Source organism: Neopelma chrysocephalum, unplaced genomic scaffold, assembly GCF_003984885.1.
Source record: "Neopelma chrysocephalum unplaced genomic scaffold, ASM398488v2 Primary Assembly neopelma1_103b, whole genome shotgun sequence".
NCBI lineage: Eukaryota > Metazoa > Chordata > Aves > Passeriformes > Pipridae > Neopelma > Neopelma chrysocephalum.
Genome location: NW_020897767.1, coordinates 6,065,301 through 6,080,015, shown reverse-complemented (window position 1 = coordinate 6,080,015; position 14,715 = coordinate 6,065,301). Strand labels below are relative to the sequence as shown.

At 40.0% G+C, this 14,715-nt stretch overlaps 1 protein-coding gene across 5 annotated transcripts in view; it reads left to right on the top strand.

The window, feature by feature from the left end:
- Positions 1 to 14,715, top strand: part of THSD7B (thrombospondin type 1 domain containing 7B) — a 309,626-nt gene that overhangs the window by 131,627 nt on the left and 163,284 nt on the right. For all 5 annotated transcript variants that reach the window (XM_027695950.1, XM_027695952.1, XM_027695951.1 and 2 more), the window contains 2 exons: positions 5,392 to 5,547; positions 7,252 to 7,449. In XM_027695950.1, coding sequence (XP_027551751.1) covers positions 5,392 to 5,547; positions 7,252 to 7,449 — 354 coding nt within the window. The remainder of the gene's footprint in view (positions 1 to 5,391; positions 5,548 to 7,251; positions 7,450 to 14,715) is intronic.

Sequence of the window (14,715 nt, the reverse complement as noted above, 5' to 3'; positions counted from 1 at the left end):
AATGGAAAAATAAATATGTAACAGCTGGCTTCTTCGGGGGAAACCCTTTAGAAGCAGGAGAAGAAATGATTTTATTCAGATCGTTGCAGTGCTTGACAGTAGTGGTTAAATGTGTATTTCAAAAATTTGTTTGAATCCATTAAGGAAAAAAACATTTTCCCTAATGTCTTTTAGAGGTATAATATTTTCACTTCTTTCATGTCTTGAAACTAATTAAACTAAAATGAAGAGAGTAATGTATAAAAAGACTTCGACAGTGAAAGAAGTGTGCCTTCTAAGAGATGCCTTATAAAGAATAGGTCTTTTTTTTTGTCAACAAGCTATTTGTTATGACCATGAAATAGTTATACTTTTATAAATACTTTTATTTATATAGTTGGCCATGGTATCTAGCAAAATAATATGCAGCCCTGTTAGTTCACGTGAGATACGAGGTTTTAGTTCAGGCTTTTACCCTTGAAAGCTAAGATTTTAATTGCATCTGTATTTTTGTCATTATTTCCTGCCTCTGGAACTGGATTCATTTTATTCAAAACAGTGATGGTTTGTTCTGCGTAATTTTGTCCTGTTGTTGTTATGAGGCCAGGGAGCTGCATTGTGTTCAGACAATAACATTGAGTCAGATGAAAAATTAAAAAGATTTGTATGTACGAGGCGACGCCACAAACTGGGACACTGTGGAGAGAGAACGGAGCCAACGGTGGCTGGGCTTGTCCTGGAACAGAAGACATTGGAGATAAAGGAAATGAAGTTTTCATGGGTTTTCTTCACTGTTTCTTAGGTTTTCTTCCCTGTTTTCCTTGTGGCTTCTCTCACCCTCTCTGGTGGTCTGTCCCAGTGATTTCCAGCCTTTTCTGGGTAACAGCCAAAAGGCTCAAACATCCTGCAGAGCCCTTTTTCCCTTCTCATCGTTGCCTTCACTGCCGTCCCAGCATCCCTGTTGCCTCCACTGTTTTTCCTGGGCACTCTTAATGACTTGTCACTTCTGGTCTGCTCAGTCATGTGGCTGCTGGTGGGAAGCCCCACGTTCACTCTGAATTTTTGCCAGATCTGTGGTTTCTGCCGTTAATTTCCGCAAATTCTGCTGTAGCAAAACAATACAGTATTCCAGCTGGGATCACAGTCCTGTTGTACAGCAGAGGATATGGACACAGGGATACTTTTTGCCTGTGTCACTTTAATAAAATTGTGAGGATCTTTATTGTTCTGGAATACATTAAACCGTTGTTGCTCTTGGCAGTCCACTATTAACCCTCTTTCATGCTGTGATCAGCCTTCTATTCATATGTTGTTCCTTGTCTATTAAATAGGTTTTAATTGAAAATAGGACTTCAACTTTGTGCCTGGTGACTTCAAAACTAATTAATTCTTCCTAAAAGCCTAAAGGAACCCTTTCCATCAGGCATGGTGTGCATTAGGCTCCTTAATGGAGGGATGCAACAGGCTGGGATTGGTGCCATTTCCAGGCACTTAAATTGCACTCACCACTTCTCCCTTGTGTAATATTTTGGTTTTGCTATAAGTCTTTCAGGTTAGAGAAATTGCTTACAAATGTTTGCTGGGTTTCTCCCTATTGTGTTTTACACACAAAGGTGTTTTTATAGCATAACTCATTCCTTTGTGATTTTCTCAAGTAATTTCCCTTTGTATTGATCCAGGTGTCTTTGGTTTATAAGTCCTGGCAGAGGCAGTAAGAACTTTCACAAGGACATGCCATCCCTTTCTGGTACCTTTCTTGTACCCTGGAAATCATTAATTTGGGTTAGTTTTGCCAAAAGAAATGGTAAACATTTGGATTTATTTCCTTCAGAATTGAATATTACCTAAAATACGACTGCACCAATATGTAAGAGACAGACCTGATAATCTCTGTGTGTATTCCAGATATGTTAGTGATATTTAGAAATGTCTCATTTTGATTTTACTATCAAAAATATTTGGGTTTTCATTGTAAAAGGGAAATGTAGTTAAGGTCCAGGAAAAAAAAAAAGTTATTTACCTCCTGAGGAGTTGAAAAACCATATTTGACAGGAATCCCTGCATCCAAAATGCTATCCTATGCATTTCTCCCTCTGTCTGGTCAGCATTGCTTTTAACATAGTGTTGGTATGTGTGCCTGCAAGTGTCTGTCCACATGACTGTATTCAAAGATAATTTATTTATTGGCTTAAAATTACATTATGGAAATAATCATATCAGAGCTGATTTCCTCTTCCACTCTTCCTCCAAATCATTACCTCAGTAAAAATATATAGGGAAACAAGACACTTTAGAACCCAATTTATTATCTCCTGCTGGTAGCAATAACCTGAAAATAACAGCAAATAGTAAAACTCCAACTTGAGGCAAGACACTGGTGCTGGGAACAGCTGCAGTCACATTTATAAAGGAGAGATTCAATATAACAGCTATAGAAATGTGCAATGTTTCAGAGGCTCCCAGATTAGTACTTGATTGCTTTTCCAAGTTTGTTCTATAGATTGGGAAGAACACAGGATTTTAAAAGGTAAGAACAAGCGTCATAAATAAGCTGCTACTTGAATCAGAGATGTTGCCTCCCCCTCCCACTCTTCGCTTCTCTGGCTTCTGCCTTTCCCCTTCTCTCCCCCCCAAAAAAGGCTGATATTGTTCCAAGAAAATAATTACACAAAAAGCACTTTTTCTATATGAATGTAGGAAAATGCCATTGCAGAGTCAATTATTGAACAAAATCAGAAGGCTGACCTGTTCCTAAAGACATTCCTAGCAGCTGTGTTCATTTATCATAGGCATAATGTCAGGCTTTTTTCCTGACTAGGACATCCCCAACCAGGATACCTGTGCCATTTGGAGTCTGCAGTGTGTTGAGGACTTTGGTGTTTAAAAGGTTCACGGAAAAAGTCCACTTTATCCTTAATTTAAAATAAAAATAAAAAGGAAAAAAAATTGTTAGGGTGTGCAAGAATAGCAATGGAAAATCACATCAAGCTTTGAAATAAAACAGATGGAAATCAGAGGTTTTAATCAAATGGCTGAAGAAGGAATGAAATTCTTTTAAAGAGGACTCTGCTGGTCCATGCAGTCACTCTGACCATCGTGCTGGAAACTGTGGCTCTCTGTACCTGCCTGGTGTCAGAAAAGGGTGGTGTTGTATATGCATTTATTAATGCAGCTTGAGGTTTTTTGTTCTTGTCTAATTCCTGGAGACTTTGACTGAAGGCTTGTAGTCAGTGTAGAGTGAGTAAAAGCTGGCACAGACCTAGAGTGTATTTGTGTATTTGATTAGAATGGTATTTGCTGATTTACCTTTTATAGAATATAAAGAAGGAAGTGAGTAATCAAGCAGTCTTACTGCAGTGACAGGTGGAATGTAGGTCCTGGGAAAAGAGCTCCCAGTGCTGGAATTAATAGGGCATCAGCCCGAGGGAGGAGGAGGAGCAGGAGATGGTTGACAGGGAGAGGAAGGCAGGGATTTCCTTCAGAATAGGAAGACTTCCATGAGTCTGGGGTGGCTGTAGGCCCTTTAACTTTTTGTGATCAATTTTTCTTGTTTTTCTTTTATCCAAAATCAATTTAAAATACCCTCGGGCGCACTGGTTGGTTTTCAAGGCAGGAGAACAATCTGACTTTATAGAGTGGTTTCCATGTTTAAATAGTTATATTCAATATAGAAATCTAAAAAGCAATGAGGAGGAAAGAGCCATTCCTGGCAACGACACCTTGAATTAGAGCAGAGTAGGACTGGACTTCATTCCTCGTGTTGACCATCTGCACTCAATTTTTTCCTTTCCTTTCTTTGGGTGAACTCTCAAAAACTGATACAGTTTTGCAAAGCTTGATGCTGAAAGGCAGGTTAAGCCATGCATGAGACTTCTTGGTAAAAGAAATATTCTTATCTTTAAAACTCTAATATTTATTTCATTCTGTCTGTCACTTCTCTTGCAAGGTCTCCAGAAAAGGTCTCTCTGTGTGAGCATTCAGGTGAATTGGATTTATGCCACCTTGTTCTAATCACTAAATGAACATGTCAGAGGCCTTACAGTGTCTCAGAAGTCATTCAGAAAATGGTCTTTTTTTACTAATGTGTTATCTTTCAGCTTAGTATTAAATCACACTGTTGTTTAATCCTGTTATTCTGATGAGCTGGAATCATAAGCACTGATATTGTCTGAAATCTCAGCTTCAGGATGTGAAAGTCAAAATGTGTGGGGATTTTGAGCACTGAAGTCTTGTGTTCAAGAAAAAAAAGAATTTGTGTTTTTCTTCAAATGATTCATTTTAAAGAAAGTGGTAAAATATCAGAAAAAGAAAAGATTACTCATATTTTGGACATGTTTTTATAAATTCTTTTCAAATCAATTCCATGCATGGAAGCAAAGAAAAACAGACATTAAAAATAAAAATGAGGATAAAACAAACTCAGTAGCTATAAAAATTAATGAAGTCTTGGTAATACCATGGCAGAGTAAACTCAAACAAGCCTGTGCCTTTTGAAAGACTTCTTTGATATTGATTTATCTAAAGAGACAGCCAAATTCAGCCCATAATGTAATTAAAATGCAATATCATATAATGACTCAGAAGATAGATTGAAGAGTCTTTCCCGTTCTTTTCCTTCTTTCCTCTGCCCCAAATAAAAAGGTGAGGGAAGTTAATTGAAACTAGAAATCTCTAACGTTAAATGGAAATACAAAGGGAGTCAAATTTCCAAACTTATTGTTGGTATCAAGTAAACTGGTCCTTGGCAGAGTTTGGAGTCAGCTCATTTTTGGGATAAAGAGGATTGGAGTTCCATGCCTGGCAACTCCAGTAAATGTCTCACCTCCCAGGCATGAAAGATGCTTCCTGCATATGTCTGCATAGAAGAAATGGAGATCTCTGCTCAATTTTATTGGAAGTAGATGAACAAAATTCAAAAGTATGGACCCTTCATCCATAATCCAGAGGTGGCAGTGCCCTTGAAGGGGATGGGGATGGGGAGATTCCCCTGTTCTTGGGTTTTAGTCACCTGCCTCTGCCTAGCTCCCAATTGCAGTGTGAGCTTTTTGGATTTCCTTCTTAGATGTCTTTCTATCCAGTCTGGTATAAAGAAGTCTCCTTGGCCATAAATTCAGGGGTTAGATTGCAGTTTATTGCTCCAGCATTGTCGAAAATCAGCACTGAATTTAGATTTAAAGCTCCTGTTTACCACTAAGCATAGTCTTAATTGGCTTGTTGAGTATGGACAATTTAGATAAAACTTCTACGTGCCTTGCTGAACATAGGATTAACTTTTCACTCAGAGAGATAAAACCCTGAAAAAAACCACTGGATTTTGGTGCACTTTGGAAAACTAAGGTCAGCAGTAAACTCCTGGAGCGCTGTCAGGGCGAAGTTACAGCCTTGATTTTCCTTTTTTCTTTTATCTCTTAGTTGCTAGACCGGTAGATGGCAAGCTCTGCCAGGGTCCTGCTCCCTCCAGCTCCCAGGTGTGTCACCTGCCGTGCCCGGCCGAGTGCGTGGTGTCCCTGTGGTCGGCGTGGGGTCCCTGCCTGCACGAGAACTGCCAGCACCACCACGGAGCCAGAGGTGAGGGCAGCCCTTCTCTGTTCCTTGGGCAGCATTGAGGGGGGTCTAAGGCAGACCATGGAGCATTGCAATAACATTGCAAAGGCAGTGGTGTCAAATTCTACATCGGGAGCTTAATGTGTTTTGCTTTTAAAAATTAATCCAACATAGGATGAAGCTCTTAGGTGTGTGTAGCGGAATGTGACCTTTAAAAGCTTTTTGCAGTTATTCGTGTGAGAAATAAAAAAAAGATAAGAATTTTTCAAGCTGATTCAGATCCCTTTATCCTGCACTGCACTTGTAAGAAAGGAGGATTTCTTGGGCTAGCAGCAGCCAGGCTGCTCCTCTCTGATTCCCCTTGGAAGTCCTGCTGCATGCCTGGATTCCAGGGCAATACAGCTGGCTGGAACGTGTCAGGACTAAGGTGCATCCCACAGCCCTGAAATCTGCAGTCAGGCTGACCCAAGAGGTTGTTCTATTCTCCTGGGTTTGGTTTAAATTCCTGAAGAAGGATATACAAATATAATTTAACCTCCCCTGGATTTTAATTGACTGCTGTACATGTTTGTTGCTGCAACATGTTGAGATTCCTTGCAGAGCCTTTCCTAAGGCTCTAAGTTGGAAAGATGACTGTTGGAGTCCATGTCAGGGAGTGGATATTATTGTTTGGATATTACGCTTTTCTGAAAACTGCCAAAGTCTGTGAAATGATTTGAACTGGTCAAAATTTTTCAAATTAAAAGAGAAATAATAAAAAATAAATCTTCAAATATAAATGCTTGCAAAAGCATTTAATGTTTGAATAGTTTTGAATAATTTCTTTTTGTTTTTTTGAGAAATGTGGAAGTTTGATCTGTTATGTTCTCTGGAATGTTTTATTTTTAATTTCCTTTTCTGTTTCATGGGCAGAACACGTGGCCTCTACTAAGGCTGTGTATTTGCCCCTGCTCTGAGACTGTTAGAGGAAAGACCACCATATATTTTTTCTGCCTTTTTCTCAGAATTCTGTGTCATTTACATAACAGGACATGCTGAAAGATACTTGTGTATTAGTTCTGCATTTTATGTAGCAACATGACTTTTGGCTTTATTCAGAAGGAGGTAGATTATGTAATCAATTCTATGATTATTTCTGTAACCTTTTTCTTCCACTTTACATTTGAATCTTCCAGTTTAATAGGATGTCATTTCAAAGAGGTCTGATATGCATTATGTATCAGAAAACCTTACACCTTCATAAAGCAGAATACTAATTTCTTAGTAAACTGCTCTGCTGTGTCTCAAAACAAGCCTTTTTGTTAGTGGATTCCCAGGCAGAGTATAGACATCCTTTATATCTTCAGTTCCTTAACTGTTCCTCTCTTTTTATATTAATGCTGCTATTGCATTAATGTATGCATCACTGGTAAATTTCTGTATTTTGACATGTGTTATTTCTATGTGATGTTGATAAAAGGGAAAAAGAAATGTGAAAAATGTGGGTTGCTGGAATTCTTTTACACACTGTTAGATTTTGCACGACCGGGCTGTGGGCACATATGGCCAAGTGGGCACATACAGCCAAGTGTGCACATACAGCCAAGTGCCATCCCAACCAATCCAGTTTGTAAATGTTGTACTCTGGTTTATCCCCCTGTTCCAGTGCCCTGTATAGTCCTCTTCCTGCTACATGATTGTATAAATATTTTTGCCGTGGTCCTGTTAATTCGGTTCCGCTTTTTCCAGGCTTTAGGATGAGACAAAGGCAAGTGATCGTGGATCCAGTGGGTACCTCGGCAGGCTGTCCCCATTTAGTGGAGTCTATTCCTTGTGAAGACCCACTGTGCTACGAGTGGGTCATTTCAGAAGGAGAATGTGTGACTGACCATGGGAAATGTGGGCCTGGACACCGCATCCTGAACGCCGTCTGCAAGAGCAGGAAAGGTGAGCAGTGGTATGGTCTCAAAAGCCATTTGTGGTTTTTTTGTGTCTCCTTCTAAAATGACATTTTGCTGCAGAGCATTTGCGAGTATTTAAAATATCTCCGTACTGAATTTTCATGGAAGTTTGAGCTTTTTGAGTTGGCTGTGTTGCTCATGAGAGCCTGGTGCTGATAGGACTTGGGATTTTGCCTGGAGCTTCCTCTTCTATTTTATCCTAAGGGAGATGACTCACCAGTGCAGGTCATGTGCTGTCATTCCTGGCCTTATCACCACAAAAGTGGGATTCCAGTGTCCTGGTTCTGCCTAGAATCCTCCCTCTTGCTCATCTTGTACTAAACTGAGGCTGTCACACAGGTCAGCAACATTATGGGCACTCAAAATATTAACCCAGCCCTTAGCATTTCTTCTATCCTCACTTTTTAGTGTATGGTCTAAATGTTTATCTTGTTGTGATAACCCTGTTACAGTCATAAGAAGGGATGCTTGGTTGTGCTGCCAAAATTAATACAGGACTAAGATGTCACTGAAATGATTGTACCAAGTAATCCTTCACTTGGCAGCAGTTTGAGACCTGCAGTTGGAGACCTGCAGAGTGTTCAGTGTACAAGTTGCTAATAATGAATAAGTACATTTTTATATGACGTTTACAAACAACCAGCAAGATGTTATTTCTTGTGTTTGGTTTGAACCTCAGCCAAAGGTTTCCTTCCTTGATAAGGTCAGTGTTGTCAGATCTTTAGATTCAATTACTTGGAGCACAATTTTGCGGTCCTTAGTCGCAGCAAGACTGTGCTATCATCTCAAAAGTGGCGAAATTGTGCAACTTTAGAGCCTGATATTATGTCTGAAATGGAGAATTCTTCTTTTACATGGTGCTGAGACCAATCACAGGAAGCAGTTTCAAGTTGATAACAGGAGGGTTAATTGGCAAGTGGTTAAAATAGTGTGTCCTTCACGAGGCATTAGAACCTGACAGAAAGAAATGATGGCTGCTTTGTCTGAAGAGCACATATTCTCCTGAAATACATTTAAATCTGTGTGGTTTTCTTGTAAATTTTTGAGAATGGGGGAGAAAAAGAAAAGAAATCTTCAACTGTTCTAAAATGACACAGCCAGAATATAGTGGAGAATAAAGAGCTGACTGTGGGTTTTGTCTGAGTGGTCTCTGCTGATCTGCGATCGTAACTGTAGGTCCAGGCCTGGGGTGAAGTGTGCAGATGGATGGTATTGCTGAGGAGCACCATGTACTTCACACTGTTAGAACTGTGCCAACATCCATGTCTATGCACCAACTTGTGCCTGGGAAGGAGAGCACGTTCCAGGGCCGATGCTCCTTGATCTCTGATCAAACTGTTCTCTGTAGCTATGATCCCACAGAAGCCAGACCTTTGAAGTGCCTCTTCCTCACTCAGTTGTTCAACAAGGTATTGGAGATCTCACAATACCCTTTTAATTTCAATTATTCTGTGCATATTCTAGTTGCAAAATAAATATGTTGGGACATTCTTCCCATCCTACCACCTCGGGATAAACATTGTCACTACACATGATCAGTATCCAGTTGTAACTGAGAAGGTTTCACAAGGAAGTATCCATATCACTAGGCAGGTTAGAAGCACTGCTTAATAGTACTTTTAAGCCTCTCTGAATTTTTAGTTGAGTAGGAGAGGTCTGGAAGAGTCCTTAAGTAGAAGTTAAAAAAAAAAATCAAATTTTTTTCTTCTTCCCTGAATCCAGTAACATTAGTTGCTTTGTTCATAACCTTATTTCCTTCTGTAATATTCTCTTAGGTAAATTTCCTTTGCAAGAAGTAGTCTCTCTTTTTAGCTAAAAGCTGGAGTAAGTGTCAGACTTGCATAATGTGTTTTACCTGGAATCGCTGGTTAGTTGGTAGTAGGAGGCCAGGAGGGAGTCATGTGAAACACGATGTATCAATTACAGGTAAAATAGCATAAGGCCTATGCTCATGCTTACCATTGTACACATGTTCAATATTCTGTGCAAGTAAGGGTCCTGCTGAAAGCATTTAGGGTAGCTGTATTATGTGCTGGTATTTGCATTTACTTGAGCATCTTTTCTAGAATTCAGTTCTGTCTCCTAAAATCCAGTAATTTATCCAGTCATTCCATCATCAATGCCTGGCATTGTTGTTCAGTATTCCCACTGAAAGCCTACAGGGATGAAAATAATAATTTTTTTGGACCCTGTTACATGACAAAATCCAGTGTATCATCATGTTAATAACAGTTCATTTGGGCCTGGAATGTGTTCATTAGGGTACTTTGGGTCTTCTCTGTCTGCCAGACGCCTTCATTTTCACATGAGTGCCAGACTTTTTGGCACTCTTTTTCCTGTTCTTGCTGCAGTGTGTTGGTTGACTTCTCTTGAGAAGGAGCTGATCTCAGTGCTGTTTGTGTCAGCCATGATGCAGAACAGCTTGGCATCACACCTTCTTGCCCTTGCCCACCTTCTCTTCTTTCTCCATCCCCAGCGTGGCTGAACCCGAGTCCTTCCCCAGCCTGTTCTCTGCTGTGTATACTGGGCTGTTCTGTGCTGCTCCCCATGGCTCAGAGACAGGAGGCCCTTTTCATGAGGAGACTGTTTTTTTGCTTGCCTAAAACAAGCTTTAATCACACCAATTGCAGTGGAGGGGAACTGGCCATGTTTTCAGTCCTCCCCAGTGGCAGAGGACTTTGCTGCTGCTGCTGGAACCTCTGGGATCCAGCTGGACTAAACTTCCCTCCAGCAAGGTGGAGCTTGGAGGTGGATCTTTCTCTCTAAAATATGTTGATAGACAGTAAGTGAAGTTCACAAGGCATTCTCCCTTCTCTGTCCCAATTATGGTCACCCCATTGTCTTTCTCGCATGCCACATCCATGGTGCCAACCTGTGCCATGAGAGAGGTGAGCAGGGAGCAGTGGATAAACAAACAGGTTCCTCTGGCTGAAACACCACCTTTGAATCCCTTGTAGTGTCCTTTCTTCCCACGTTAAAAAGCCACACCCACATTCTGGTGAGATTTTGTGGTACTGACCCAGGTAACAAATGGCTGCTGGCCTGAGCTGGAGTGTGGACAACCCAGGAGCAAGTCACAGATGGATCTGTGGTTTGCAAGGTTTCTCTGAAGACTTCCCTCTCAAAGCAGTATCTCTTTGTAAGGACTTGTATGAATTTCAGTGATGTAGCACTCATACTTCCGCTTGATCTGGAGGTACAGAAATGACTTTTTGTTCCTTAAACAGGTTAATCTATAATAATGAAGTGGCCTCCACAGAGCACATACTGTGTACAGCAGTTTTTTTTATGGAGTAGCTGGAGTCTGTAATTTGTGATTTGCGGTACTTTGGCATAGATGAGGAGTAATGAGAAGACAATAATAATCTCATTACTTTGTCATTGTTAGGTATCTGCTCCCCCTAGCAGTGTCTCTAATCTCTGTTAATAAGTTACTGAACATGTATATGATGTGTGTGAGATGCTCTTACTGTCTGGTCTATATCCCTCGAGTGCTCCTCTTCTGTATCAACAAAAGACAGCAGTGTAATAAATCAAATGAAATAAAATAATGCATAGAAATGCAATGTGAAGTAATGCATAGAATGGCAAAAGACCTCTGTTGCATGCTTTTTCCAAACCAAATTTTTCAGCAAAGTGTTTTTTATTTAGCTAGTGAAGGACAATGGATATTTTTGGGAAAGTCTGCGAAGCCAAAAGAATACTATAGGAAAATTGATGATGATACTAAAAATTGGATGGTGTAAGTGTATCATTGGGTACATGGATCTATAATTCAGATCAAAGAATTTATTTGAAAACTCTTTTTTTTATATTCACAGACAACTCAAATTATTTGTGATTTGTCTCAGAGTTGTTTTCGGTTTTCAACAAGGAATTGAATAATTGCCTGTTTGTAATGTATTCTTGATCAGATAGTTGCAAGTATTTGACATTTGATTTTGGGCAGTCTTGATTAGAGCCGACAAACATTACTGTGCATTGACCAGATGAAAATAACTCTCTAAAAACTTTCCAGTTCGCAAAACATGAATGTAGTTAAAACTTTCTCATTTTCAAGTGCAATTGGGCAGTAGCCAAAATGTATTGCGTTTCTTTTTTTTTTTGAAGACAATGATCATAATAATCTTTTGTGTGCTCTGCTGCTTCTGTCTGTGCAAGAGGTACAAGCATTGAGAGTTTGGTGAGTGAAGGGGAACTCAGTGCTGTAGTAGGGTGCAGAAAACTGCAGATAACCTTAGACAGCAGGATTTGGCTCAGGATCAGCAGGTAGAACCTCAGTCCACAGAGGAGAAGTCATACCTTCATGGGTGGTTTCACAGTTGTTTGATTTAGGTGCTAAGAAATATATAAACATATATTTTAACTCATAAATGTTGTTGGGTTCAGTCTGATGAAGCAACTTGGGCACCCTTTTAATTGTTATTTTCTGTATCTATTTTAGGCTGCGATAATGATAGAAAATAAGATTGAAACAAGACAAATGCCAAACCAAACTGTGCTTTTTTTTAGAAATGCCCGTTGTGTAGCTTGTGAACAGAGTAGTCATTATGGTAAGGAGTACAACCTGAGAACGTACGTAAGGGGAACTATAACGATAAATTCGTGAAATAACAAGTATGACTCATAAAAATAACAATTCCTTTCCCAAGCATTTTATAAATGTTTGTGACAATACTATAAACGAATTCTCACCTATTAGCAGTGCTCATGAATAGATCGTAAAATGTTATTATTCAGAATCATACCCACAAGTCGTCAATCTATTTTGTTGTAATTCCCAGGTCATCATTTATTAATTTGCTTCTGCTTGTTCTGATTCCTACCAGAAGAATTATTAGTAGCAAAGACAGTTTCTCTGTGACAGTGAACAGCATATTGTCTAAGTAATCAAAAATATGAAATAGTTCATACCCAAAGGCTTAATTGTTTTAATCAGAAATTATTAGATCAGCAACAAGGTTTAATGCAAAGGTCATGTGATTTTGCTGGATTCTGGCTCTTTTACTCTACTCCTTGTTAACAAGTCTAGTCACAGCTCAAAAGCTGCTGAGTATTTGCCTTTCTGTAGTGTCAACTTGGGTGTCAGGGTTTCTTCGGTTTGTGGGAGTTAAAATTCATAGAATCAGAGAATGGTTTGGGTTGGAAGGGACCTCCAAGACCATTTCATCTGACCCCCCTACCATGGGCAGGAATACCACTCCCTAGGCCAGGTACCTCAGAGCCCCATCCCACCTGCCAATCCAAACTTGTGGCGTTGTCTTCCTTTTCGAGGACAGTATTTATAATAGTTCTGAATAATCTCTCCCTTCCTTATTCATGCACAGTTCATGCAGTTCTGGGGAGATGCAGATGTTGAGCCCAGAGGAGCAGAGTCCAGAGGGGCCCAGACAAATGCTGCTGTCTCTCTTCTCCTGTAGCACCCAAAGGACTATTCCTAGGACCTGTCAGAGAAACACCATCTGCAGCAGCTTCTGCCTCACCTAGTTTCCTCCCAGGAACTTTTTGGGTTTCTGTGCACCCTTCCCAGCCATATCTGATAAATTAATATCAGGCAGGTCTCAGGACTCACAGGTGTAAGGGGGGAACCTCCCTGCTGCAGACAATCTGCCGAGGTGGTGGCTTAGACATAAAACACTGCTGCCATAGCTGTTGTTGGGGGCAAGATGTTTTCTTTAACTAGTCTCAGTGGAATAAGGTGCTGGCTTCAAGCTGCAGGATCCCCCTGAGTTGGGGATCACTGAGCCTCGGGGCTGCTGGACACGGGGCTGCACGAGTGGCAGCAAGGAGAGGCAGGAACAGAAATCCTTCTGGAGTGAAAAATCAATCGTCCTTATTTCGGCAGTGTGATGCCAGAAGAAGAAACAACCTGACCCAAACCCCCCAAGACCCCAGGGTGTATTTGCAGAGGATGGTGAGTAGAAGAAACCCACAAAATAAGGGTATTCTCTGAACTTTTAGGCCTGTTGCTTCTTTTGGTTTCAAGCAGAAAACCTGTATATGAGCACTGCTGCTGCTGTTCTGGCAGTACTGGGGACAGTAGCTTCAGTTTTGTTTTATTTCTCTCTTTATTTCTTTGATTCTAGGCAGTTGGTATCTAGAACATGACATTTGTCAAGAAAACAAGAGGGTTTTTCTTTTTAAGTGTTAGTAAGTTCACTGAAAAAATACATCTTTCGATTGAAATACGTCTATTCCCAAATTTCTGTTTCACCTGACAGTTTTATTTGTAAAACTGGAGAACATTATTTCAGAGTTAAAATATTTTCTTTCAGCATTTTTAGATCAAAGGGTTAATGTTTGGGGTTTTTTTAGTAAAGGAACTAGTCTTAAACAAAATTAAAAAATCAAATTATTTTTAAGAGGTTGCTAACATAAAAGCAAAATATTTTTTTCATATTAAACAAACATTTTGCCTTATCTTGAAATTACTTTTTTCCTAAATCCACCCCCAGTCTCTCTTCAGACTACTTTAAACAGTTATACAGTTTTTCTTCCTTTTCCTTTTTTTTTTTCTTTTTTTTTGGTTCAGTGCCCAAACAGAAATCTATTATTCACACGGCTCGATTGACAGAGCAGACACTGAATTCCTGTTGGAATTGAAGCGAAGAGTAAAGGGAAGTAAGGTAATCAAAGCAGTGTTATTTTAAGATCCAATATTATGTTCTGCCACGGGTTGACAGTGAAGCTCTGCACTTACAGAAGCTGAAGACTCTTTGGGGGTAGGATGTTAACTGCAGTGTGCTCCTGTCTGTGCTCCCAGGTCCATCCCAGCGTGTCCTGTGGTCCCTAAGAAAGGCTGTTCCCAGGGACAGCCTGCAATATGTTCTCTGTGCTCAGCATCACGAAGGGCAGGAGCATCTCACCAGCTGTGCCTCAATCCTCCAGGAAGAAGGGGCTTCAAGGAGAGATGACAGCTGGTTTTATTCCTGTTTGAGGGCATGAAGGTATCAGTGTCCTGTTTCAACATGAATCATAGAATCACTTAGGTTGGAAAAGACCTCTAAGATCATCGAGTCCAATCTCAGCAAAGCCAAGTTCTTACCTGGGTAGAATTCATGATTTTTCATTTTGCAGTGGATTAGTGATACAGAGTGAATTTGCAGAGTCTGTTTTATTTCTCAGAGAAAAGACTGCATTCAATTTATTGAAAATAAGTCTGAAATACATTCTTTGTGACATATCAGAATAAGATCTTAAATTTCCATTGATGCATCAAGTCCAGTGACACAACACTGTATCTAATGATACA